At 45.1% G+C, this 26,516-nt stretch overlaps 1 protein-coding gene across 3 annotated transcripts; it reads right to left on the bottom strand.

The window, feature by feature from the left end:
* Positions 1-2,646: 2,646 nt before the first annotated feature.
* On the bottom strand, positions 2,647-26,497 carry COPS7B (COP9 signalosome subunit 7B). Of its 3 annotated transcripts, none has more exons than XM_003991253.5 (7): positions 26,281-26,497; positions 19,645-19,822; positions 15,818-15,893; positions 14,402-14,490; positions 12,545-12,747; positions 10,091-10,196; positions 2,647-4,076 (listed from the first exon to the last, which is right to left on the bottom strand). In XM_003991253.5, the coding sequence occupies exons 2-7, from the start codon at positions 19,804-19,806 to the stop codon at positions 3,918-3,920; spliced, it is 795 nt and encodes a 264-aa protein (XP_003991302.1). In that variant the 5' UTR covers positions 19,807-19,822; positions 26,281-26,497; the 3' UTR covers positions 2,647-3,917. The 3 variants fall into 3 exon arrangements, with proteins under 3 accessions (XP_003991302.1, XP_006935749.1, XP_003991304.1); XM_006935687.5 differs by lacking the exon at positions 26,281-26,497 and adding an exon at positions 21,705-22,157; XM_003991255.5 differs by lacking the exon at positions 19,645-19,822.
* Between the last annotated feature and the right edge of the window lie 19 nt (positions 26,498-26,516).

Here is a 26,516-nt window from a genome sequence, read left to right as displayed (position 1 = left end):
TCTTCAGGGGCATCCCTCTCTTCCTTTAGTTTTTGTTTTTTTTTTTTTTCTTTTAACATTTTTAAAAGTTCTTAATTTATTATTTATTTTTGAGAAAGACAGAGTATGTGAGCAGGGGCAGGGCAGAGAGAGAGGGAGAATCTCAAGCAGGCTCCGTGCTGTCAGTGCAGAGACCAATGTGGGGAGGGCTCGAATTCATGGAAACTGTGAGATCATGACCTGAGCCAAAATCAAGAGCTGGACGCTTAAATGACTGAGCCACCTGGGAGCCCCTCTCTCTTCCTTTAGAGTCTAGCTGGGGGTGTTGCTAGGGTTCTGTGGTGACCTTCTTATTTACTTACATACCCTCTCCATAAGTCCTATGATTCACTCCCATGGCTCCATCCCAGTTCTTATGACTCGATAGTCTGGGAAGGTAACTAGATGAATGCATAGTGGGGTCTGGCTAGGGAAAAGCAGTATAAAGACAGGCATAAATGACCCCAAGAAGAGTTAGGCTGCACCCTATCTTTCCTTTCCCCATCACTTACCTCCTTGTGGGTTTCAACCTTAACTAAGAACAGTTCTTATCCCTAAAAGACCCAACATTCCCTTTTGATAATAAACAGTTACCACCCACCTTTACCGTCCTGAGGTCAAGTCATACACAACCTGCCTAACAAACATAAAGTTTAAAAGATCCTTTTTAAGGTCCTCAGGATAATGTAAAGGAGACGCAAAGTTAAATTTCTAGTAAAAAAAATAGATTTCAATCTGTAAATCTCAAGCATAACTACAAGAAAAGACTTAATGAAGCAGTCAGATGCTCATAGCTGTATAAGAATCCCCAGGAAGATACCGGTATAACCACAGAATGACCAAAGTACGTTATGCTCAAAATTCAAAATACATGAGTATGCAAAAGTCCTTCAGGTCCAGTAAAAATCAATCAATTTTCAAAAAAAATGTTTGAAATCTCAGGCTGTTAGAATACGACTCTAATTCTAACAACCAGAAGGTGGTTTGGTTTCCAGCAACCAGCACATCAGACAGAGAAGACAGCAAATACATCGTACATCACAAGCTATTGATCATCTTATTTCTTTGGTCATCACCCCATTTTCTAAGGCTCAGAAACATAGGGTGAAAAAGAAATCTACCATCAGTGGTGGCCATCTCAGACTTACAACATATGAACAGTCTGTACTGGGGGCTTTGACCACCTCCCTACCGCTTCCCAAGTAGGAACCAGAATGTGTCTCATTTGGACCGTAAAGACCAGAGGACTTCAGGAAGCAAAGAGCTGAGGCTTAAAGAAGGTGGTTAGAGACACTGCTGCCAAGCTGATTCTGCTTAATGCTGCAGCGTCTCCAGCCTAAGATGTTGCCCTGTTGATGACGACACTCCTTCTAACACCACACGTTAAAACCTTCTGGTTATTTCAGTCCGAAGCCCAAGCCTTCACAGCATGGCAAGTGGGAAACCCAACAGAGCAGTGAACATCCTAGCTCTTCCCACCATGCCTGAAGACCCACCACCATCCTCTCTGTGTCCCTGCAAAGTGGCTAAGTGGGTTTGGGAAGCAGAGGCTGTGGTGTGTGGGGTGTCACTTAAAACAAGATGACCCCTCGGAGGAACAAGGAGGAAAAGGATGCCAAGGGTCTGTCTGGGGAGCGGACAAATTTTAGTACATGTGCTGCTGACACAAGCACTGGGGAGCAGACGCTAAATTAGAATGTACCAGAGAGAAGATGGCGGGATGTACGACTCAGATCTAGGAGTCTGTCTGCCACTTACATCAGGGTACTTCGAGTCTCTGAGTCGCCATTTTCTCATATGGAAAGTGAGGATGACTGTGGTAATACTTACTTACTTACCCTTTACCAGCCGGAGGAGACTGAGTGGAAAGTATTCAATGGCTTATTGTACATGGAGACACTTTACAGAGCACTTGACAAATGTGTTCTAAGTGCTGCCGTTACCATCTTTAAGTAAGCAAACAGCAGACTTGTGAAGATGAACCTAGAGCTCCTTAGGGCCCTGGGGCAAACATTTCACACAAGTCAAGCCAGCTTCCTGGTCTACTTGCCAGTGGGAAAGATAAGGATGAAAGACCACCTGCCAAGAGCGACAGTGCCTGTTTCATGTTTCAGGTATCGAAAGAATATCTGTAAAAACCTAAGAGGCTGGAAGGTGTTTCTGAGAAACAGATAATGTTTCCAAAGATTTCCTCAAAATGTGTTCCACTAGCTATTACCAAGAATTTGGAGAGATCAGTGTGGGACTAGGTTTCCTCACTCAGGCCTCTTCTGAGACCTTAAAAATGAATTTCCAGCGTGGATGTGGGATAGAGGATGTGCCGTATTTATTTAATAACGGAACCCCTTTTCCACAGAGCATCTGTCAGGAGTTTCATGGAACATACTTTGAGAATTAAACTCTCCAGTCGGGCACAAGGTTAGATGGGCACACAGACCAGCTGAAAAGGGAAACGAGAATACTTTGCTGACATTCAATCCAACAGTCAACACCTGCTGGACAGTTTGGAAAAAGGAGAAACCCATTTTTTCACCATGGTACTGAAACAGTGTCACATTTTCCCTGAACCACCCTAATTCCAGACCCTCAAGATCCACCAGCCATGCAACCCCGCACTCCACAGTCACATACGTTAAATCTACACTTTTATTTTTTGTTCTAAAATGTGCTTTTACTCTCAATGAACTTGAGTAAGTCAGTCCAGGACCACCACCTCCCCTTTAAAAACAACAACAACAACTACAACACACGCACACATACACACATGCCACCCTCCAACCAGGTGAAAAATCCCCGGCGATTAGTCTGTAACAAATATTGACACGAAGGGGAAAAAAAGCATGTTGAAATGTATTAGAATCAGAACCTGTACAAAAAAAAAAAAAAATTAAAATATAACCTGAAACAGTCAAGTTCAGAAAGGCCAGTCAAGTCCTTTTCTCTTGCCAGGAGAATGCCGTCATCAGAGGGCCCTGGGTCATCAGCCAAGGAGGGGCAGAAAGAGAGAAACAGAAGCAGCAACAGGTCCTTCACCAGACAGAGGGGCCTGGGCACTGCCATCCCCAGCATGGACACAGCCGGGAGGGATTAAAGATCTCGGGAGGGCAAGTGTCGCAGACAGTCCCGGGTGGCAGCTGGGGCCTTCGCACCGAAAACCAGTCTGAGTGGTCAGGGGCAGCAGGAAGCACGGCCAGCAGAGAACACCAACCCGGAAGAAACTTCTGCCACCCAGCAGACCCACAGCGCCCTCCACTGGTGCTCAGATTCCAGAGGTTAGTGCTCCCAATGGATGAGAGATTGGAGCTGGGCTTAAGAGGCTGAAAACCCGCAGGTTTAGTAAACATAGCCCAGCATCACATCCCTCCGTGGCCTGATCGGAGCTGCCAACAAGGGATAAGGCAGGAGAGGGGAAACAAAGCATTTGATACCTGGCTAGAGATCACCTGCACCAGTGTGGGAGCTGTGGTACATGGGCTGGAGAAGGCACACCCCCCTCCTCACGCAGAGAGGGGCCTCCTCCGCAGTCATCCCTGTGGGCCGGCTAAAGCTGCCTCCGGCTTATGACCAGCCTGACAAAATGACATGGAGCAAAAGAAAAACTGGGAGGGAGACAAGCCCTTACACAGAGACGAGAACCTCCTGGAGGAAAGCTGGGCAGTGTCTGACCCTGTTGGGATGGCATCAGTGGAGCCCCTGAGTCTGAAGGAACTGGGGGAGGAGGGAGTGGGTGAGGGAAGGATTAACGGTTCTTCTGGAACAGTACCAACAGGGTGGGAGGCGCTGGTGAGGGGACGGGCAGGTCTGGAACTCACTGAAGGTAGAGAGGGGAGGAAATAGGCCCTTGGTGTCCCCTCCCCACCTGACCCAGGCCTGGTGAGTGCCAGCTGCCCCAGCCGGCCCTAGTGGCGGCTGGAGACCAGACCTTTCACTTTGGACATCTTCTTGGTGGGCTGCCTCTGCTCAGCGTGAGGGGGACACTCCCGTTCAGCCAACTGTTGCTCCATCTCCTGAGCCGAGGAGGAGGCGGTGGCTTTGAGTGTCTTCTTAATGTTGGTAACCTGGAGGGAGACACAGGATTAAGGTGCTCAGCCTCTAAGTGCCAGAAACTCACTGAAACCTGTTCTCATTGTACTGGGGGCCACCCAGGGCAGAAACCAGAATCCTCTGCAAGAAAATCTGAGATTATCTTCAGAAACCCAGATGAGGAGAAACAAGCAGGGGCCACTCATAGAAGATACGTGGAAATGAATCACGCAAAAAAAGGAACACTTTCTTGGTTGAAAAGAGGGAATACGGGGCGCCTGGGCAGCTCAGTCAGTTAAGCATCCGACTCTTGATTTTGGCTCAGGTCATGATCATGCGGACAGCATGGAGCCTGCTTGGGATTCTCTCTCTCCTGTCTTTCTGCCCCTCCCCTGCTCGCCCGCTCTCTCCAAATAAACAAACTTAAAAAAGAGAGAATGAGAGAGGATAAGCCAGTGGAAGGGGACCATCTGACAAAGAGGTACAACACACCAGGTTAAAACGGCCTTAGAAACAAAAAGGAGGTCCCAAGAATGCAACAGTCAGCTCACCACTGGCTCATGTATGAAACTAAAAATACTTTCATAGGAACTTTGGGAAAACAGCTCCATGAGCCTTCTGGAATAAACAACTAGTGGATGAAATTTAGCCAACCAAGTGACAAATGACGAAAACACAGCAAAAGGACTGACAGACAAGATTACGCTAGGTTTCAGCATACCTTTCTTCACTTAACAAAGGAGGGCTCAAAAATATTTAAGCAACTTCTGAACATTCTCCACATCGGAATACATGTCCTTGGTAATATCTACGTATTGTTATTACGAATGTGCTACAATTTTTAAATTAGTTCCCAGTTTGCTTTGCACTGAGGTATAGCGCTGCTATGAACAGTCTCCTATGTTTACCTGTTCGTACTTGTGTGACCAACTTTGGAGGGCATATTCCTAGAAGTGAGCTTTCCAGATCAAAGGGTTGGCACATTTTACATTTTAACAACTATCGTTATCTTGTGGAAACTGATTGCACCACCCTGTACTTCTACCAACTGTGTCCTCCTGTGTCTGTTTATATACACATTCCCCAACAGCTGTTCTGAAAGATCTTTTATGGGGCGCCTGGGTGGCTTGGTCGGTTAAGCGTCCGACTTCAGCTCAGGTCATGATCTCATGGTCTGTGAGTTCGAGCCCCGCGTCAGGCTCTGTGCTGACAGCTCAGAGCCTGGAGCCTGTTTCAGATCCTGTGTCTCTCTCTCTCTCTGCCCCTCCCCTGTTCGTGCTCTGTCTCTATCTGTCTCAAAAATAAATAAACGTTAAAAAAAAATAAAAAAGATCTTTTATGCTTTTGCCCTTCAGCCAGATGAGAGGAAGAAAAACGGGAGGAAAAGCATTGGAAGGAAGAAGAGAAAGTAAAGATGTTTCCCCAGTTTGACGGCCCCCATGTTTTCTGGGAAGCAGGCCTGGCTTGCTATAAAGAAGGGAATTGTCAGGGTCAAAAGTTCTCAGCAGTTAGACTACCAGGAGCTGGAATAGGAGGCAGTTCAACCCAGAGACGAATCAATGCTGTGACTGAGGCCAACACCAGGCTCTTGCAGATCTATCATCTGCAGAATGAGCCTTGACTAGATTAAAGCTCATCATTTATTTTGGTTTTTGTTGTTGTTTTGTGATGAAGGAACAGCCACGCCCTAAACTGATGTCACCTTGATCAACATTATAACCTTTCTGAAAGGAGGGTGAATAGAGGGCTGTGGGCTGGGACACTGAAGACACAGGGCAGCCTAAGTCAAGTGTGGCTTCGTCCTGTGTCCAGTCAGTCCAAGACATGCCATCTCGAACCCCAGGCGGCACACCTCCCAGGGCGTCACTGCCTGCTTTGGGATCTCTTGTTCAGGAGAGTTACTTGGGGATAGAGTTGAGAAGAATCTGAAGCAAATGGATGGCCTGCCACTTTTATCTTGTAAAAGAGATATTTAGGTTTTGTTTGTTTTATTTCAAGGCGTATTTTGGCTGCCAAGGTAGGTCCACCAATTAAACCTGTTGTGGCCGCGTGGAACAATCAGGACAAGTCCACTTCCTCTTTCACAGAGCCACCCTTCAAGTGATGGCAAACATCCCAATGACTTGTCTTTTTTGGCCCAAATGTCCCTGGCCCCTTCCAATTTTCTTTGAGTAGCTAGTTGGCAGGCCATCACATCTCATTTACCAGATGACCTAGAGTTTGTCAAGCCCTACAAACCATGGGCCTCAGAAACTTTCAAATGGGACTGTACCCGCTAACAAGACTACAGCCTAACTCCATCAGAGGCTTTAAATATTCAAGCCAAAGGAGGGAGAAGAGCCTCCTGGGGGAGGAAAACTTTTGGCTGTGGGGCAAAGGTGGACGAGAGGAAGCAGAGTCACAGCTGGGAAGGTCAAAGATGAGGAGAGCGGGGAGTGGTGAGAATGAGCCTCCAGGAGGAAGCAGGGGCACCCTGTACTCCGGCAGCCGCCAGACTCAAGATCCATCACTAACTTAACCCCCTGGGATTCTCTACAGAATGGAAAGCAGCTTACTTTGCCCAGTTACGGTTTATCACCTACATGCCTGGAACACAGCCTATTTTGTGAATGTAGCAAGAGTTATACGCTGACATTCCACAGAACATCAGACATAAGCACATTCAAATGTAAAGAAAGATACATTCCAAAATCAAATATAAATGAAAAGGTGTTTCGTGTTGTTTCAACTAATCATTACCTCCCCTCCAGATTGTTGGCTGCGAGATAAGGAAATAGCTCACAATGTTAATGTTCTATCTCCCCCAGGTATGCTGGAATTGTAACTAATATGTATCACTTCTGTGAAAGGCAGAAAGGAGAGAAGACTCCTAAGCAGTTTATGATGGGACTGACTTCATTAATAGGGAAGGCTCTCAAAACTAATATTCACCAGAAAAAAGCTGCTGTTATAAGATTTGGGGGGGAAAAAACATCAAGTTTTTCCGTCTGAGAACAAGCAATCTAATTTAAGGACAAATAAAAGATCAACTTAGTTGAAAAAAATGCCAAAAAAAAGTTGGGTTAAGGGTAACAGAAGCATAAGTACAAGCAGAATATGACAGAATTACACATTCATTCTTAATAGATTTGTTTTCAAGTCAACAAACTGGGATGCCTGGGTGGCTCAGCGTCCGACTTTTGATTTCGGCTCAGGTCATGATCTCATGGCTCCTGGGATTGAGCCCTATCGGGCTCTGCACTGACAGCATGGAGCCTGCTTGGGATTCTCTCTCTCCCTCTCTCTGTCCTTCCTCTGCTCATTCTTGGATGTGCACGCTCGCTCCCTCTCTCTCTCAAAATAAAAACAAACAAACAAACAAAAAACAGCTAGCCTTCCATGTGCCTTAAGCTGGGGAATGATCAGTAAGTATCCCACACAGATTATGCATTTACTGAATGGAAAACTGACAAGGCTCTGGGTTTTGACCATGTTCCTTCTCTCCTCATACTGGTCTGTTCCAGGTTTTCTAAAAGACTGTTAAGTCAGTAGACTGTTTTAATTGGTGGTGGAAGTGGCCTTGGTATTTTTCTCAAATTTCTTTCTCTCAAAATTTAATTAAATTATCACCGCCACCTGGTGGCAGCATCAGGCTCTGCCAGCAGGAGTAACCTCAGCTGTGGTTTTCCAACAAATCCATGTGCACAGGTCCTTTTTTTTTTTTTTTTTTTTTTAATGTTTATTTATTTTGAGACAAAAACAGAGAACATGAGTGGGAGAGAGCAGGGGGGAGAGGGGGGAGAATCCCAAGCAGGCTCCATGCTGCCAGTGCACATCCTGACGCGGGCTACATCTTTGCAAACCATGAGATCGTAACCTGAGCCGGAATCAAGAGCCAGACGATTCACCTACCTAGCCTCCCAGGCGCCCCTCTCTTTTTTGTTTTAATATCTGTAATTTAAGGAACCTACACTGTTCTCAAGTATTGGTCATGGCCCAACATTAGTCGGTGCCTTCTTTCATCAGATGCCATCTGTCACAGAAATAAACTTGAACCACTCAAAATTCTAAAATTAATATCATTCATTTTTGCTAGTGACCACACTCCAAGCCCACCACCTACCACACTATGAGCAACAGTCTGGGCACAATGGGGCAGCCAGCTACTAACCAGGTTACAATATGGTTTGCTTCACACAGGCCACCCCAAGTCAGGGGGGCACGGTTCACCTCCAAACCTCATGTTTCCACGGTTTGCTTTACAGAGAAGTATCAAGGATAGGAGAGAGTGCTCAGCCCTTCCTACTTTGCTGAGACATCAATCTCAGCTCAGAGAAGAGGTCACCATATTTAAGAGGGGAATTATACAGATTAGAAAAACAGCAGGCTTTCTATCCTAATTGTATATGTTGTTGGCTAGTGCTAAATTAAATGTAGTTCATACTTCTATGGCTAGAAGTAGGGTTAAAAATTAATGCACTGAACCAATTCACAGACTTGGGAGGTATGTACCTACAGGCATGTAGGGGGCTGTGTGTATCCAAAATAAATTTGTTCTAGTTCATGAAAAGTCTAGTTCAGCAGTCCACCGACACATAGGGTGTACCAGAAATATTCAGTACAACAAACATTTCAGCACCTACTACGGGTCAGGCATGTGACAAAGAGATGGTCTTACATAGACAAGAGAGGTTTTATTTTCAAGGAATACATATAACAGAGTAAGGGAAATCTTCAAATTTCACGAGTCCCCCCCTTGAAACCTGACTGCGACTGGGTGGCTCAGTTGGTTAAGCATTCGACTTCCGCTCAGGTTCACGATCTCACACTTTGTGGGTTCAAGCCCCATGTCAGGCTCTGCACTGACAGTACACAGCTTGCTTGGGATTCTCTCTCCTTCTCTCTCTGCCCCTCACCCACTCACACTTTCTCTCTCTCAAAATAAATAAATAAACTTAAAAAAAAAAAAAAAAAGGAGCGCCTGGGGGGGGTGCTCAGTCAGTTAAGGGTCCGACTTCTGCTCGGGTCATGATCTCACAGTCTATGAGTTCGAGACCCACATCATGTTATGTGCTAACAGCTCAGAGCCTGGATCCTACTTCAGATCTGTGTCTCCCTCTCTCTCTGCCCCTCCTCCGTCTGTGCTCTCTCTCTCTCTCTCTCTCTCTCTCAAAACTAATGAAAGAAAGAAAGAAAGAAAAGAAAGAAAGAAAGAAAGAAAGAAAGAAAGAAAGAAAGAAAGAAAGCACATCTACATATTTCTTATGTTTCTTAAGTATAACTCTGGGTCCCATTCTGCCATACTCTTGGCCACCTGATTTATAAAACCCATTAAATAACATTAACACTTCAAGCTCCATCACACTAGAAAAGGACTTTCAATGCTAAAATGTTTATCTTATGGGCTCCAAATTCTGAGGTCTCCCTACAGGTGTCCCGGCCACAGGCACACAAACTCCCGGTAATCCAAAGGCTAGAGCCTATGTCTTTCGGACAGGTTAAAAGTGTCTGGAACAACCAGGTGTCACTAAAACCACAATCACACACTTTTAACTTCACTTGCTTCTCATCTGCCAAATGTTTTCCCTTTCTTCCTTTTTCAATATGAAATCTATCATGCATGTCAAAAGGTTATCACACGTATAGTTTAAAGAATAAAGTGGACACTGTGAGCCTATCACACGGCTTTAAGAAGCAGAACAGAACCAGGGCCTTGAAGCTCCATGCGCCCCTGCCCCCTGCCCCCTCCTCCATCCCACCAGCTAACCACCATCCTCTCACCCATCTCGAAGACCTATGCCCAAACTCGTTTCTTTTACTCCACAGCTGCAGAATGCATGCGTACTGCGGAAGGACAGCATTCTCCACTCTCCAAGCCTGCTCACCCTCTGGTAACCAGGAATCAGAAAGGAGACAGAGAGCATCAAAAGCAGGGACCATGTCATACTCATCTCTACCCCACTAGCCCAGTGCCTATCTGTTGGTGACTGTTTCACCTACGCCAAGAATCGCAAGATGAAGGAGCAAACAGGGATACCCTGGAGCAAGTAACAAATGTTCTCTTCCTTACCTCGGCCTCTACCTGCTGCTGAGTTCGGCTGTGGTTCTCCTTGTACTGGTTGGCTCTCAGAACTTGCTGCTCGATGCCCAGCAGAACTGCTTCGCAGCCATCACACCTACAAAGGAGATAATGGGCTCTGAGCCACAGAAAGGTCTGGGAGCTCTCCACCAGCCTCCAAAATCTCCCTCCCTAACCCCTTATGGGGACTTCCTTTAACACCCTGTCTGCCAAGGAGGGCTCTTGTGCTTCACTCCTTCCAAGACCAGTGTTTCTGAATACAAAACACAGGGCACCTGGAGACAAACACGGAGGATGTGGGATGGTTTCCTAGAACACAGCTTGAATTTCAACCTTTGTCTCCAATGGGAAAGGTTTACAGAATGTGCCCTTAAAGAGATTAGGACAGCCCTTACAGGTAGAACAGATTCACCGCTTTTCTCAAAGGAAATAATGATTTTCTAAAAGCCTCCCATTTTAAAGATTGCCCCTCTCCTCAGAAGTTTGTTACGTCCTAATTGCCATCCCCCTTATTTCATTTCCCAACTTTTTATTTTGAAAATGTTAAAACCTAAAAAAAAAAAAGTTGAAAGAACAGTACAATACCCATTTACCCTCTACCTAAAAGTCAACAGGCACAAACATTCCGCCACATTTGGGGTACTGTTCTACCTAACAATTTTGTTTTAAATCTAACTCAGTGCTTTAACATAAGCTTTAAGAACCTGGACTGGCAGGGGCACATGGGTGGCTCAGTCGGTTAAGCGTCCGACTTCGGCTCAGGTCATGATCTCGCGGTCTGTGGGTTTGAGCCCCGTGTCGGGCTCTGTGCTGACAGCTCAGAGCCTGGAGCCTGTTTCAGATTCTATGTCTCCCCCTTCCTCTGACCCTCCCCTGTTCATGCTCTCTCTTTCTCTCTCTCTCTGTCTCAAAAATAAATAAATGTTTAAATAAATAAATAAATAAATAAATAAATAAATAAATAAACGAACCTGGACTGGCAAACATCTTGGGATGGGGTTAGGATGGCACCTCTAGGTGGAAACACAGTGAAGCCAGACTATGGATATGAGAACGGTGTCAGCCATCTCAAAGATGGAGTAAGAGCCAACACCGGTAGGGCTAGAGGCCTGGATTGCACTCCAGCTAGAGCACTTCCACACTAGGGGCGTTTTCTAAGGTTTTTTTCCCCATTTACTCTGACTGAAGACTTTTACAGTATTTTGAAAGTTCCTGCCTGTGTCAGGAAGGTGTTTGGGGTCATACCTGGGACAGAACCTGGGGTAAAGGGTGGACGACACATACCCTGGGTTCCAATAGTAGCTGAAGGAGGGAAACTTGGGGGGCTCTGAATGTGGGGTGGGGGTGGGGAGTCGAAGCTGAGCCATTCATGCCTGGAAAGTTTCAGTCTGCTTTAAAGAAGACAATTTCAGGGGTGCCTGGGTGGCTCAGTTGGTTAAGCATCCAACTTCAGCTCAGGTCACGATCTCACAGTTCATGAGTTCGAGCCCCATGTTAGGCTCTGTGCTGACAGAGTGGAGCCTGGAGCCTGCTTCGGATTCTGTGTCTTCCTCTCTCTCTGACCCTCTCTGGCTTGTGCTCTGTCTCTGTCTCTCTCATAAATAAATAAACATTAAAAAAAATTTTTTTTTTTTAATGAACAAAAGTAAAAAATAAAGAGGACAATTTCCCTACCCCTTGCACAAAGCTTGAGTGCTCTGCCTTCATGATCTCCAACAACACCATGTGCCTGCTTGGGGACATGCTCTCCTGACCTCCAACTACGCCCTAATCCTGCCCTCCTTCAAAACTCAGCTAGAACCTCTTCTCCAACTAGTCCCATGTAGCTTTGTAAGCTCCAAATCATTTCAATAACTCCATAACAAATCCTTCTAGAACATGCAAAGCTATTGCAAACATCAAATCCTATTAACATAGAGAACATGCAAAAACAAAATAAAATACAGAACATGCAAACGCCCCCCTTCTTTTTACATACCAGAAGTTATCAAACAGTCTATGTGTACATCTTGTGTTCCAACTTAGAATAACCCATTCCTTGTCTTCATGATCCCTCACAATGTTTTGCCAACACTAGCCCAAGGTTACTGATGCTGAACATGGGTTCTCTTATCCAAGGAATCTGAACAACACTAACTTCCTGAGCTTCATCAAGCTCAGAGGCTGAGTTTGCAAAGCACTGACTGGATCCACGTCAGAAACCAGGTCTCAGAGGCTCCAGCTGCCAAGACTACCATTCAATAGTCCCCCCACTACAACAGGACAACCAAGGCCCTGGGAGGCCTGCAGTGACTCCTGCTGCCACACAGCTTTAGTCACAAATGCAGCCCAACCCCCTGGCTTACTGTCCCAAGGCTCCAGTTCCCAGGCGGCCCCAGCTGACGCTGGAAGACATTTCCCCAAGCAGAGGCACGAATGGCACACCCCTCCTTCTTTCAGCCTCACCATTCATGCAAGGTCTTGACAATATTATTGATATCCTTCTTTCGGATGTCACGGCCAATGCAAAAATCCACTTCCAGCAGCTGGTTTCTCTGGTCCAGCTTGCCCTGGATGATGTCAGTATAGACAGCCTCAATGATGAGGTCTTCCAGTTCCCGGAGATTCCGCATCTCCAGGTCCTTCAGCAGCACGGAGTAGGGGATACACTGTAGATAAAGCCATGTGATATTTACAAAAACTGCTGACAAGCACTAAAGAAAATGCAGGTGTACACTGCCTCGGGGCTTTGGGAAATGCAGTCTGGTTGTAATTATTAACATCTATGGCAATAAGACATGGATAAATGAGCTGTGAGACCTATAGGATCCAAACAAGACCCAGAGCCTCTAGGAATGCATTCTCCTAGATTCTCTACCCCTGGACTTCACCCAGACTTTAGCTTTCATGTTGTGAAGCACTCTTAGAAAGTGTCCGAGACAAGAAAGGGAAATACTCGGTGGGTGCCACTCTGCCACCTTCTGGAAGCTTGCAGACTTGACATAAAATGCCAGATCATCAAAAAACTCCAAACAATTTCAGACACTGGAGAGAACTGGCTGCCTGCCCAGGAAAGCACAAGCAAAAAACATTTGCAAGCTAACATATCCACCTACAGGTAGCCAGTGGGTACTGCATCTGTTTTCTCAGACTTGCAACCAATGTCAGTGCCCCAACAACAGTCCCTTACTGGGGTACACCAACATCTTGCCTTTCTCCAAGACAACTCTGTATCTAAATATCCACTTTTGTGGACACATCACTACTAGTATGGAAATTAACACAGCAATCAAATCTGCAAAATCAGACAGGAGGAAGAGGTATATAAAAAAGAGAGTAACAGCAAACACTGCTAGGGAGATTTTTAATAACTAAAGGTACAGATAGGTTTATAATGACAGGTTGCAGAAATAGGAAAAAAAAAGTTACTCCTAAAATGTGCTACACTTGGGAAGTCCATGATCAGGACAAAAAGAAAGATCAGGTCCTCATTTCCTAACAAAACAGCCATCCCACCTGAAATGCCAGGCTGAGAATCAGAAATTTGTGACTAGACCAGGGAAAATGATTTCAGCAACTGAAATGGCAATGCAAGAACAAATCTACATCTCTCAAGCTCAATCACAAAGGGGAAATGTAAAGGGCAAACCTCTTCTGATGGCAAAGCACTACAAAAACTTTGACAGTTATGCCAAGGTTGGGTAGAGAGCCAAAATCAACTATAAATTAATGGAATCTGGATCTTCTTTGTTAACGGCTATGAGAAGCTGGCTGCAAGGCCTTTTCTAAATTGAGTGGGGCAGAGACCTCAGAGAGATGATGAAGTAGTTTTCTTACAGAAGGTTAGGGTCTAAAGATAGCATATAAGGCAAAAATCCAGCTCAGTATAATTAACCTTGACAATCCCCAGAAGGCCACATATTAAAAACCTAGTCTCAGTAAGTCCAACAAAGCCAGTTTTTCCTCCAGCACTGGCACAATTCACTGTGCACTGAGCAACAGATGGAAGTGGTTAACCTGCCTTGAGATGTCCTGCTGTTTGAAAAACTACGTCTCCCTTTAGTACAGCAAAATGCTCACACGGAGTGAGTCACCACAGCATGCCAGAACTGAGACCCGCTGATTCACAATGTCTCCTGGGCATACTTTTCCTGAATGAAACGGTGAGTAGTTGTCTAATTGTTATCTTTTCTTCTTTTGTCCTTTGCCAAGCAAATTTTATGCATTTATGACATGACTACTGTGCACAGCTGGCAGCTCGCACACTGATGCGACACCCGCCTAAGGGTGAGGAGCAAGACAGGAAGGAGTTCAGGACTGTACCTTCATTCTCGACGCCAAGCTCACGATGGTAAGGTGCTTCAGCTTGTTCTGCTGAGCTGTGCTCAATTCTGGCAGGCTCTCCTTGTTGGCTGCTCAGTCCCACCCACCACAAAAATCAAGACACAAAATAAAATTAGAATTTCTTTACTGAACAAGCTTACCAACTCCCCACATGAAATCTACTATTGATTCACTGTCATGACTCTGCACTTATTTATGAGACAAATGTCCCACGAGCACCTCCTGTCTTCTTTGAAAGACTATGTGCTCCTGAAAAGCCAGGCATGAGTGCACAAAATGACAGGACAATCATCTTAATCTATCTGTGCCCTTTGTGACATTCAACCAAGCTCAACATGTCTTCACTGGGAATCTGTTACGTGCAATGCACTGTCCTAAGTGATTCAGAGACGTCAAGGATAAATTAGATGGGCTTTGTCAGGGCTGCTGCACTATACAACCCCAGGGATAATAACCACCAGACTCGTGCAACTCAATGGCCTTGGACTTGTCCTCGGTCTTACAATCAAGTATTTCAACAGCTACAAGTCCAAGACAGAAATACTAGAAGAAAGGTACAAACCACCAGAAGAGAACCAGAGAGTGAGGAGGAGGAGGAGAGGCAGAAAGGGAGAGAGAGGGAGGCAGGGGAGAAAAGGGAAGAAACAGAAAGGGAGAGAGCAAGTGAGTACAATCACATTGAGGAGGTACAGGAAAGGAAAACAAAGATGGAATTTGAGATGAGCTTTGAAGACTGGGAAAAATTTTAGCAATAACAATAATAACAGCAGCAAAGGCAGCAGCAAAGACCATGTGTACACACACACATGCAGTTAATCCTTCACAACGACCTCTCAAGATAGATCCCAAATGCCTTCAATTCCTTATCTGTAATCCTGGATTCCAAAACGGTGAATCCAAACTGATTTTTTTTCTTGAGCATGGTGCTGAAATTCATCTGGTGGCAATTCCTGACCTGAATTGATGCAGGCTTTTAATCCTACTTGTTGTAAGTATCCATTTGTTTAGCTGAAAAACTGAATGTGTTTTGACTACAGGTGCTGTCCATGTCTTGAAGCGTGTTACATAAAAAGGTATATGTGTATCATATTACCTCTTTAGAGTCCCCAAAATTCTAAATTCTGAAACATCTAGCCCAAGGAGTGTATGTTCAATTGGATTTTTCCCCGATCTTTCAAATTATTAGTAATCCAATCTAATTTTACCCCAAGTTGAGATAAAAATATTGACTAGAAGGCGCCCAAGACATCATCCTTGCCCTCTTTCCCTCTCCCTCCCCCAACTTCCCATTCCTGCTCACCAGTGCACCTCACAAGCCCACAAAGCTTCAGCCCTGAAATTCCTTGGAAACCAAATAGAGTGAGAAAAGTCTTTGGAAGATCTTAACCAACTCACCTATGTAATCTGGGTATGTTCCATAGGCAAACAGGTTCAGCAACTGCAAATATGCAGCATTAGCTCCTTCTGCAAGCTGAGGAAGAAAAAAAAAAAAAAGAGTTCACAGACATCTACCAGTCACTGCAGGGTTCAAGCAAAGGGTGATGATCGTGTGCCTCAGTTGACGTTTCACTAGATGGTCCCTGAGGTTCCTTGCAACTCTGATTCTTTGGAAAAAAAATAAAATTTAATTTTAAATTTAATTCTTCTCTCTTAACAATACATGTTTTATGCACTGCACAGCATGCCCAAGTAACTACTTCTGTCTGTCCATCTCTCTCTCTCTCTCTCTCTCTCTCTCTCTCTCTCTCTCTCTCTCACACACACACACACACACACAGTAGTTAGTGCTGGAAGCAGTGCAGGTTTTCTCAGGATTTCCTTGCCATTAAAACAAAGAGTGGAGCAGCCTTGTCTACATACCAGGTTGGCGGGTACAACATTAGCCACTATCAGTCCAACCTGAACAAGGTGTAGGGCAGGTTCCGAGGTTCGGGACCACGCAAGTAGTAGGAGCGCTAGGAAAGATTAGCACAGCATAAAATGTAACACAAGAGCCCAGGCGGGACAGGAAACCACAATATCAGGCAGCTTCAAATAAAAACGTTCACTAAAATTACTTATTCCTCACTAAAATGGCAAAGAGTCATCTGTGGAAGTAAAACAGAGATACTAATCTGTCTGGAACTGCTCTGCTCTGTTGTTGGTTAACTGGGTGTTTCTTTTACTTACAAATGTGTACCTGTTACTCCATAAACTCCATATACCAAACTCCATAAAGTAGTACCCAAGGAGTATTCTGTGGACACTGACAGTAATACTACTTAATTTGACCTATCTTTTTATTGGGACACCTGGGTGGCTCAGTCAGTTAAGTGTCCGACGTTGGCTCAGGTCATGATCTCTCAGTTCTTGAGTTCAAGCCCCGCGTCGGGCTCTGTACTGATGACAGCTCAGAACCTGGAGCCTGCTTCAGATTCTGTGTCTCCATTCTCTCTGTTCCTCCCCAACTTGCTCTCTCTCTCAAAAATAAACATTAAAAAAAATTAAAAAGAAAATAAACTATCTTTTTATTTTATTTTATTTTATTTTATTTTATTTTATTTTATAAGTTTATTTTGAGAGAGAAAGTGTGAGCAGGGGAGGAAGAGAGACAGGGAGAGAAAGAATCCCAAGCAGGCTCCACACTGTCAGCACAGAGCCTGATGTGGGGCTCAAACTCACAAAACCGTGAGATCATGACCTGAGCTGAAATCAAGAGTCGGTCGCCTAACCAACTGAGCCACTAAGACGCCCCTAACCATCTTTAAAAGAAAAAAAAAAGGTTCCAAGAACTACATCCATAATTTCAGATCACTGAAAAACTACTAGTGTTCCCAGCTCACATACAGAAAAACAAACAAACAAAAACCAAACTGTGGGGAGATAGAGGTGATTTGCTCAGCACCCGCATGAGAACTCTCACATCCTAATAACCTAGTCTACCCTATCAGGGTTATCAAGAACCTCTTGAGGTCCTGAATCAGAGGAGGAAGAGATCATCAAACCTAGCCCCTACTTTTCAGACAGATGATTACAAAACTAACCCTAAAAGACTATTTTCTCTAGAGTAGATACTCCAAAACTGCTCCCACTGGCCTAAATCAATGTCTGTCTCACTTTAATTTCCATCCATCTCCTCTTAGCCAATCTTCCTTAGTTACGAAACCACCACTTGACATATTCATTTAGGCTTTTCATGAACCTGAAGGAACATATTACCCCTTTGTCATCTCTTCTGTTGAAAAAATGATGAGCTATCAAACCATAAAAAGACACGGAAATTTAAGTGCATATCACTAAGTAAAAGAAGCCAATCTGAAACAGCTACATACTGTATGATTTCAACTCTACGACATTCTGGAAAAGTCAAAACTAGGAAGACAGTAGAAAGATCAATGGTTGCCAGGGATTAAGAGGGGAGGGAGGGATGAAGAGGCGGAAAAAGAGGATTTTTAGGGCAGAGAAATTAAGCTGCATGACACTGTAACGGTGGACACATGTCATTACACATTTCTCCAAATCCACAGAATGTACAACATCAAAAGTGAACCCTAATGTAAACTACGGTGTTTGGGTGATAATGTGTCACTATAGGTTCCACACTGGCTGGGGATATTGGTAATGGAGGAAGCTATGCATGTATGAGGGCAGGGATACATTGAAAATCTCTATACTTTCCTCTCAATTTTGTTGTGAATCTAAAACTGCTCTAAAAAATAAAATCTATTAAAAAAAAAACAACAACCTAGCTTTAAAAATTTTTCTTCACAGGATTCCTTTTACATCACTGGTAAATTAAAATTTGACTATAAGCCAACTGTGTGTCAAGCTATATATTAAGTGCTAAGGAAACAATGAGGAGCACAAGAGACCTTACCCTTACTGAGTTCATAGTCCAGCAAGCAAGGCTGACATTAAATAAAAATTCACAATTAAAAAATAAAAGCGGCTCTTTCGGTCTCCGGCTGCCATAGGGAGACAAGATGATGCAGGTCCATACATCAGCAATGGACAGCCACGGGGAAGCGCTCCAGTTTCCTAATCAAGAGGAACAGCAGATGTGCAGCAGTGAGTCCCACAGCCTGACGGCCCACACCTCTCCTACGAGGGGCTGATTCACCACAAGGCTGTGGACACGGAGCCAGCAACTGCCAGCCAAGGTGTCCTAGTGGTCATGAAGTGAAGAACCAGTCGGCAAGAACCCACTACCTCCTATATGTGGACCACCATCGACAAGAATGCCGCCCTCAGCAGCATGGTGCACACAGCAAGGCGCACGCAATCCACAAGAACGAGCACCACACAGATCTGTGTACGGCGGCCATCCGTAGAGCCAGCGGCCGTCCACAGAGCCAGTGGCCATTGGCAGCGCCAACACCATCCTAGGCAGCCAGAGGGAAGTTGTGATGGTGAAGAGCAAGCTCACCCACCCTCCAAGAGCTTCTGAACACAACCCCCAAAGTAATAAAGATGTCACCAGACTTTTCAATCAATTAGTCAACACAAAATTATCAATCAATAAATGTAAAAGTATCCACAGTGAGAAGCAGAGACTGAAAAGTATAGGTTGCTTCACAACTCTTTGTTCTACCTGGTCATTCTTCACCAGTCTTCTCATTTTTAAGGCACAATAACCAAAATTAGATACCCAAAGTTTTAAGGACAACAATCAAAAAAAAAAAAAAAAAAAAAAGTAAACAAAGCAAAAAGGACTACTTCCCAGCTTTTCATGTCATATTTTTTTTACATACCAACTTAGCATAACATTGTCCTTTTCATCAGGACAATATGTTCCTTCTACAATATATTCCTTCTTCATGCCCAGCTCATTCAACAGCAACCATCTTCTGCTACGTATGTGCCTGACCAATCTTCGTCTATATTTGCCCTAGAGGTTTTTGATCCCTGCAAATGCCTGAAACAACCTCTGTTAAATATCAGCCGGTGCTTATACTCTACTTTTCTTATTTATCAGGTTCAAATGGATTTTTCCCCTACCTTTCAAATTATTAGTAACCCAATCTAATTTTACCCCAAGTTGAGATGAAAATATTGACCAGAAGGAGCTCAAGACATCATCCTTGCTCTCCTTTCCTCCCCGTCCCCCAAATTCCCATCTCTCCCTCAACAGTGCACCTCACAGGTCCACAGAGCTTCAGCCCCGAAATTCCTTGGAAACCTGGAGAATCACAGGAAGGTTTAGATCAAAGAAGACAGAGAAATTGTTTGGAAACTGCTCTTACCTCCTGCACATTGGCCAGCTCCAGCAGTTCTCCAAAGACATACACTCCAGGAGCCTCCAAGACTTGGCTTATGAGAGCAGTGAGGGCTGAGCCACTGGTACCTTTGGCTAGTAAAATAAACTGTTCTAGGAGGTTACTTGATGGTTTCTGTTCACCTGCCATTCTCTGGCCTTGAGATCTGTCCAAAAGAAAAGTGTTTCTGTCATTCTTCCTTCTCCTTTGCAAAGTCTATGCTTATTTAATGCCAGATCAGACATCAGTAATACTTTAATTTTATAGTATTCAAAAAGAGGGGCGCCTGGGTGGCTCAGTCGGTTGAGTGTCCAACTGCGGCTCAGGTCATGATCTCGTGATTTGTAGGTTCGAGCCCTGCATTGGGCTCTGTGCTGACAGCTAGGAGCCTAGAGCCTGCTTCAGATTCTGTGTCTCCCTCTCTCTGCCCCTCCCCCACTTGCACTCTGTGTGTGTGTGTGTGTGTGTGTGTGTGTGTGTGTGTGTCTCAAAAATAAATAACTAAAAATTCAAAAAGAAAAAACAGCTCCTGAGTCCATATGCTACAGCCACTTTGTGAGATGGACAGGGTTCCACCTAGAGTTAACGGGATTTTGTCCTTGCTCAAAGGTTTGAAACACGTTTAGGAAAAACCACTTCGTCCCCATCTGGCCCTCTCCCAACATTAAGCAGCACCTTCTAAGCCCTTAAACCTGACCAGACCCAAAGAAACACACAGGAGTTTCTCAGGAGCTGTTTTATCCACCTCACTTACAGACTCTAGTTAAGAGAGAATCTGGCCCGTACACAGAGGCAGCAGATGTAAGCAAAAGCAATCAGTTACAGCTTTCAGTGTATCAATGGAATCCCACCTACAGCCAGATACAAATGAGGAAAGCCACAAAAAGCAGACAAGACCTCTCATTAAGTCAAAGAAGTCATTTAAGCATAGAAAAAAGGGGGGAAATCATACTGAAAGATAAGCAACATATTCAAACTCAGAAAATACATGCTGTGTAAGTCCATAAGGAAAATCCCTCTATTTGACTTCCCACTGCCATATGATTTTACCAAATATGACTTCAGAATTTGTACAAAATCTCAAGAAAAAGGTTTGAGAAAACAATGAAGATACTGTATTGCAATCCTGAAGATATCAGGGAGGACGGCCCCTCAAGTGTACAATCCAATTACATGCTGGGTGTATGTGAACACACACTTCATACCTACACTGCAGGAGTCCTGCATAAGAAAAGACTACCCCTCCAAGAATGACACATTTTGGGGGCACTAAGACAAAAAGAAGAGAACAATTCCAAGAACTGTTTGGTGCAAGAGAAACTAAGTTTTCCTGTGGAGGCAGGCATAGAGAGCAGCAGCCCTTTCAGAGTAGGACAGAAACAATGATGTCGCCTCACTTAGGGTTACGTAAGAACGTCTCGTCGGAAACAGAAAAAGTGAAGTGCTAAGGGAATAAAAGTTGCTGAGGAGAAAAGAGGAAAGAGGAGAGGGATGGGGTAGGGTGGGAGAAGGCGGGAGAGAGGTGATGGTTAGGAGAGTAAAGAAAGAAAACCTCCCCTCCAAGCGGACACGTGTGGAGGCTGAATGGAAAGGCCTGGGGTGGAGAGGGAGTGGAGAAAAGACATAAACTTCAGTCCCTCAAAAAAATTTCGGCCTAAGGCGCAAAGCCCGTAGGTGCAAAGAGGTAAGAAGACGCAGAGTCGCTTTTTTGTGAAGTGGGAGGGGCGGAGGAGGAGGGGAGATGAATTCGCGTCGTGGGGGGGCGCTATTTTGATGGACAGCAGAGGGGCAAAGAGGCAGCCTGTGGGGGTGGGGAAGCGAAAGCAGCCGCGGGTTAGGAACCGAGGGTCGCAGGCTGGGGTGGACTTCAAGGCGGACGGCGTGCTCCAGGCAGGGCCGCGGGTGCGGAGTGAGGGGCCGCGGGGCGCGCTCCCCGGGGCGGGGCCGGAGCGGTGTGGCCGCGGGCTTTCCTGAGGGCTGGCGCTAAGCCAGACGGCTGGGACAAGGCTGGCGCGCCGGGCTCCGCCCTCTCGCCAGCCCCTACCTACCCTCGCCACCTCTCCGTCCTCTCGGTCGCTGGCTCGGCCTCCCGGCGCCCGTCCGCAGGTTGTCAAGCGTCCATGATCGGCCCGGCGTCCGACGCTTTTCTGCCTCCGCCGACCCGTTGCCCTTGCGGCTCCCCCGGAAGCCTCCTGCCGCTGCACTCGAGTTCCGCCCACACTACGTTCCCCCCGCGGCGTAGGCGGCCTCAGCTCTCTCGTGCGGCCTGGGCCTGGGCGAGACCGTCAGAGGCGGGTCGTAGCCCAGGAACCGGGTGGAGAGGAGTCCGAGGAGCGCAGCCTAGGGCAGTACTGGGGCCCAAACCGTCGCCATCACCATCCTGGGCCCGAAATTCACCTCTTTGGCCGAGCTACCCCTCAGGAGCTCCCTATGGCAACTGCGGCTACCCAGGGGTACAAAGACCTATTAAGTCTAACAACAGCTACCGCTTTTGTGCCAGGCGCGTACATTGTCTTGTTGAATTATCAAAACTCTATGGCCTGTAGCAGTAATCCGATTTTTCAGATGAGTTAACAAAGCTTAAAAATCCAAAAGCCAGTAAGTAGCAAAGGTTGCTTTGGAGCCCAGGCTTCGGAAGCCAATGACCATATTCGTGACCTCTTCAGAATACGTTTTAAAATAAGCAAGAGACGGGTTGAGCCAACAATGGTTCTGTGAGCAAAATGACAGAGGTTGCGTTGCATTTGGTACTCAGCAACTCTCCCGGAAGATGGCTAAGGCATGCTAGGCAGCTGAACACTTAAGCTGGTTCCTTTAAAGCGTATACCACAGGCTTTCGAGACTTGAAGAGCCCTGTTTGCCTTTGGTGAAATAGAGTGCAGAAATCAGACAGATGCAAAGGAACCTAGCACCAACTCACTGATCTATTCAAAAGATGTCTTGTTCTAATTTCTATGTTCTGGAAGATTTATATAAAAGAGAAGACAAGGTTCTTGCCCTCAAACGGCTTCAATGTGGGGGCGCCTGGCTGGCTCAGTAGGTACAGCATGTGACACTCAATGTCTGGTGGTGAGTTCAAGTCCCACGTTGGGCATGAAGCCTACTTATAAAAAAAAAAAAAATTCAATGTGTTATGAGTATGCTAGGGAAGAGAAAGGCATCTTCCAGGCAAAAAGGCAAAAAAAAAATTTATTTTAAGGCAAAAAGTTGGCAGACCATAGTCACAGAGGTTTGCTCTGTGTAGCATACACTAATGCAGAAAAGAAACACGGAGTGTCTGGAACCCAAGGTTCAGGGGTGAGAAATGAGGGCTACAGACCCGGAGTCAGGTCATCAAGGGTCTTCTAAACCATATGCAAGGCACTATACCCAGCAAAAACCTTAATACAGCAAAGTTCCTACCTGGGGGAGCCCACAGCCCCTGAGACAGACAGACCTGTCTGGCTATGACAAACAGTTGCCATAGGCACCCTAGTGATACAGATAAGGCTCTCCTGCCTCTGCTCGGGGAAGAGGTGATTTGAGGCAGGGTTCTAGAGGAGATGAGGCTTGAGTTGAGCATGGAAAAATGAGCAAGAAAATCACAAAAAGGGTAAGCCACGGAAAGGAGTTTTTATTTTATCTTAAGGGCACTGGGGAACTATTTAGGAGTTTTAACCTGTGAAGTGTGAATGATTGCCACTTTAGAATGATCACACTAGCTGCTATAGGAATGGATTGGCTATGCAAAGAGCTGGAGGCCAGGAAACTCTTGAGGGGATACAGTCTAGATAAAAGATTGTGAGGTCTTGAACAAAGGCAGTGGCAGTTGGGCGTGAAAAAGAAGGGATGTTGTTGGAGACATTTAGACCATAGAATCTATTGGACTGGGTGACCAGCTGAATGCAGGTATAGGGGAGGAGGCTATTACCCAGGATTCTGGCTGAGTAGGCCAGACAGAGCTGTCTTGGAGGTGGTGTTAAGTGAATAGGGCTGCAGAAAAGAAGAGGCAAATTTGGCGGTGGAAGGAAAACAACTAAGTTCTGTTTGAGTTCATAAATATTCTGGCAGTGCCTCCACTTCCTCCAGAATAATGTCCAGACTCCAAGGCTGCAGTGAAAGCCCTTCTCAGTATGCTTCCCTCAACATTTCCAGCTTTGTCTCACCCCACCTTCCTACAGCCCAAACTCCAGGCCTTCCCATGCCCATCACAAGAGGTGTACCTTCCCTCTGACACCAGGGTCTATGCTGAAACTTGCTCTCTCTCTTTTTTTAAAAAAGTTTTATTTATTTATTTTGAAAGAGAGAGAGAGAGCGAGAGCGAGAGCGAGCAGGGGCAGAGAGAGAGGGAGGGAGAGAATCCCAAGCAGGCTCTGCCCTGCCAGCGTGCCCAGATGCCCCAGCTCTCTCTTCTTTTTTGCAATGCTCTTCCTTCATATTTGCCTGTTAAAATCCTACCAACCCTGGCATGCCTCGGTGGCTCAGTCAGTTAGGCGTCTGACTCTTGATTTTAGTTCAGGTCATGATGTCACCACTGTGGGATCAAGCCCAGCATCGGGCTCTGTGCTGACAGCGTGGAGCCTGCCTGGGATTCTCTCTCTTTCCCTCTTTCTCTGTCCCTCTCCAGCTCACACGCATGCTCTGTCACTCGCTCACACTCTCTCTCAAAATAAGTAAATAAACATTAAAAAAAATCCTACCAACCCTGTAGGCAAAGATTTCTTAAACTCAATGCGAAAAGGCACTAGTCATAAAAGAAAACACTGAACTATTGCACTCCACTAAGAATTGCTGTTTACCAAAGACACCAGTGTGAAACTGAAAAGGCAAGCCACAGACTTGGAAAAGATATTTGCAAAGCCTGTATCAGACCAAGAACTCCATACCCAAACTTTATAAAGAACTACAAATAAATAAGAAGACAAAAAGCCCAAACTAAAGAGTGGGCAAAAGACTTGAACAAGCACTTCACAAAAGAGGACATTCAAATGGTCAAAAAGCAAATTAAAAGGTGTTCAACACCAGAGACCATGTAAGAAAAAACTATAAGAGACCACATTTTGCCAAAATAGCTAAAATTAGAAAGACTGACAAGACCCTGTTTTGACAAGGATGAAAGACAACTAGAATTTTTTTTTACATTGCTGGTGAAGGCAAAATGATACAAACCCTTAGGAAAACTGGCAATATCTAATGTTGCTGATCATATGCATACTGTACAAGCCAGCTACTCCTCTCCTAGAAATGAGTGCAGTCTACAAAAAGGAAACCTATAAGAATGAGCATTGCAGCTTTGTTAATAAAAGCCAAAAACTGATAGCTGACAACCTAAATACCCATCAACAGAATAGATAAATATTGCTACATACATACAATGGAATACTAGTAAGCAATTTTTAAGAAAAGGCTACTGTTACATATAACATGGATGAATCTCACAAAAATAACTGCTGAACAAAAAATGCCACTTACTCTACATACTAAATGATTACATTTAAATGAAATTCAATACAAAACTAATTTGTGGTAATAGAAGTCAGAAGAGTGGTTTTGGGGGTGGGAGGATGCAGTGCTGATTGCGGAGGGGCACAAGGGTGTTAGAAATCTTGATTTGGGGGATGGTGTATACATATGCAAAACCTGTGCCCTTCCTGCATATGCCATACCTCATTAACAACAACAAAAAAATTCAAGAGTAAGTTTTTCAGCAGAAAAAAAATCCACCCGTCCTTCAAATTCAAATGCCACCTCCTCCATCAAGTCTTGCCAGCTAGAATTAATCTTTCCACAGAACCTCTGTGGCATTCCGATGACCTTTCCCTTAAGACATTTATTGAAGCCCATCTTAAATCTCAGCAGAGTCTCCTTTTTTTCCTAACTAGATGGTTATCTTCCTTGTGGCAGTGACAATGCCTTTCACTCTTTACCGGAAACCTGAAAAGGCTTTTTGTTGAATTACATGGAAGGAAAAATTGGTGGGTGAAAAGGGGACAGGAAGAGGAAGGAAGGCCTAGGAAAAGAGATAGGAGATCTCTAAGGAAACCTTAGCTTACAGTACAATTTTACCTAGTTCCTGAACTGAAATCACATTAAATGTCACCTTGAGCAACAAAGAACAAATCAAAACACCAAGTCCTTCCTAGACTGAAGATAAACATCACACTCCTTCACTTGCAGGAAATTCACCAAATAAATGCTTACTTAACCTCTGGGTATTTCAACCTGGATGGGGAAACTTCACCAAGCAGAATAATAATCACATAGCCATGCTGCTAAAAATATCGCCACCTTAGTGTGGTGTAAACAGCCCAGACTGCGGATCAGGAGACTTAGGGCCGAATTCTAACTCTATCCCAACTTGCTGTAGCCGGTGGACAATCTCTGAGCCTCTCTGGGCCTCAGTTTCCTCACATGTAAAACGACACGGGTTGGATTGGCAAATTTTCTTAATATCCCTTCCGGTATGGATATTCTGAGTATACAATCGCTATCTCTCCCAGTCCAACGCAGTAGCACACCAGAAACCCCTGAAAAACAAGTAAAAAGCGCCCCTGACCAGCAAACAAGCACAATTTGAAGGAGTCATTTTGTTACATTATCTTCCATGGTTTAATCAGTGTTTTTGTTTGTTGTTTGCAGTCTTACCATGATTTGCAGGAGGTTTCTGAGTTCCATGTAAACAGATGTTACCTCTCTGTGGGCTGTCATCTTCTTCTGAGAGTTAACGGGGTCTTCCCGCCTAGTTTCAAGTCTCCGAATTCAGAAACCCCCAAGGCAGAGGACGGTTTATGAATTTGCGCACACTGCGCGGCACACTGGAGTCTAAGTTACAGAGGAACGGGGTGCAGGGAATGCTGGGATTTGTAGTCCCTGGGCCTCTT

The sequence above is a fragment of the Felis catus genome, chromosome C1, assembly GCF_018350175.1.
Source record: "Felis catus isolate Fca126 chromosome C1, F.catus_Fca126_mat1.0, whole genome shotgun sequence".
NCBI classification, from domain to species: Eukaryota; Metazoa; Chordata; class Mammalia; order Carnivora; family Felidae; genus Felis; species Felis catus.
Note: the sequence above shows the minus strand (reverse complement) of the source record. Positions and strands in the feature narration are given on the sequence as shown.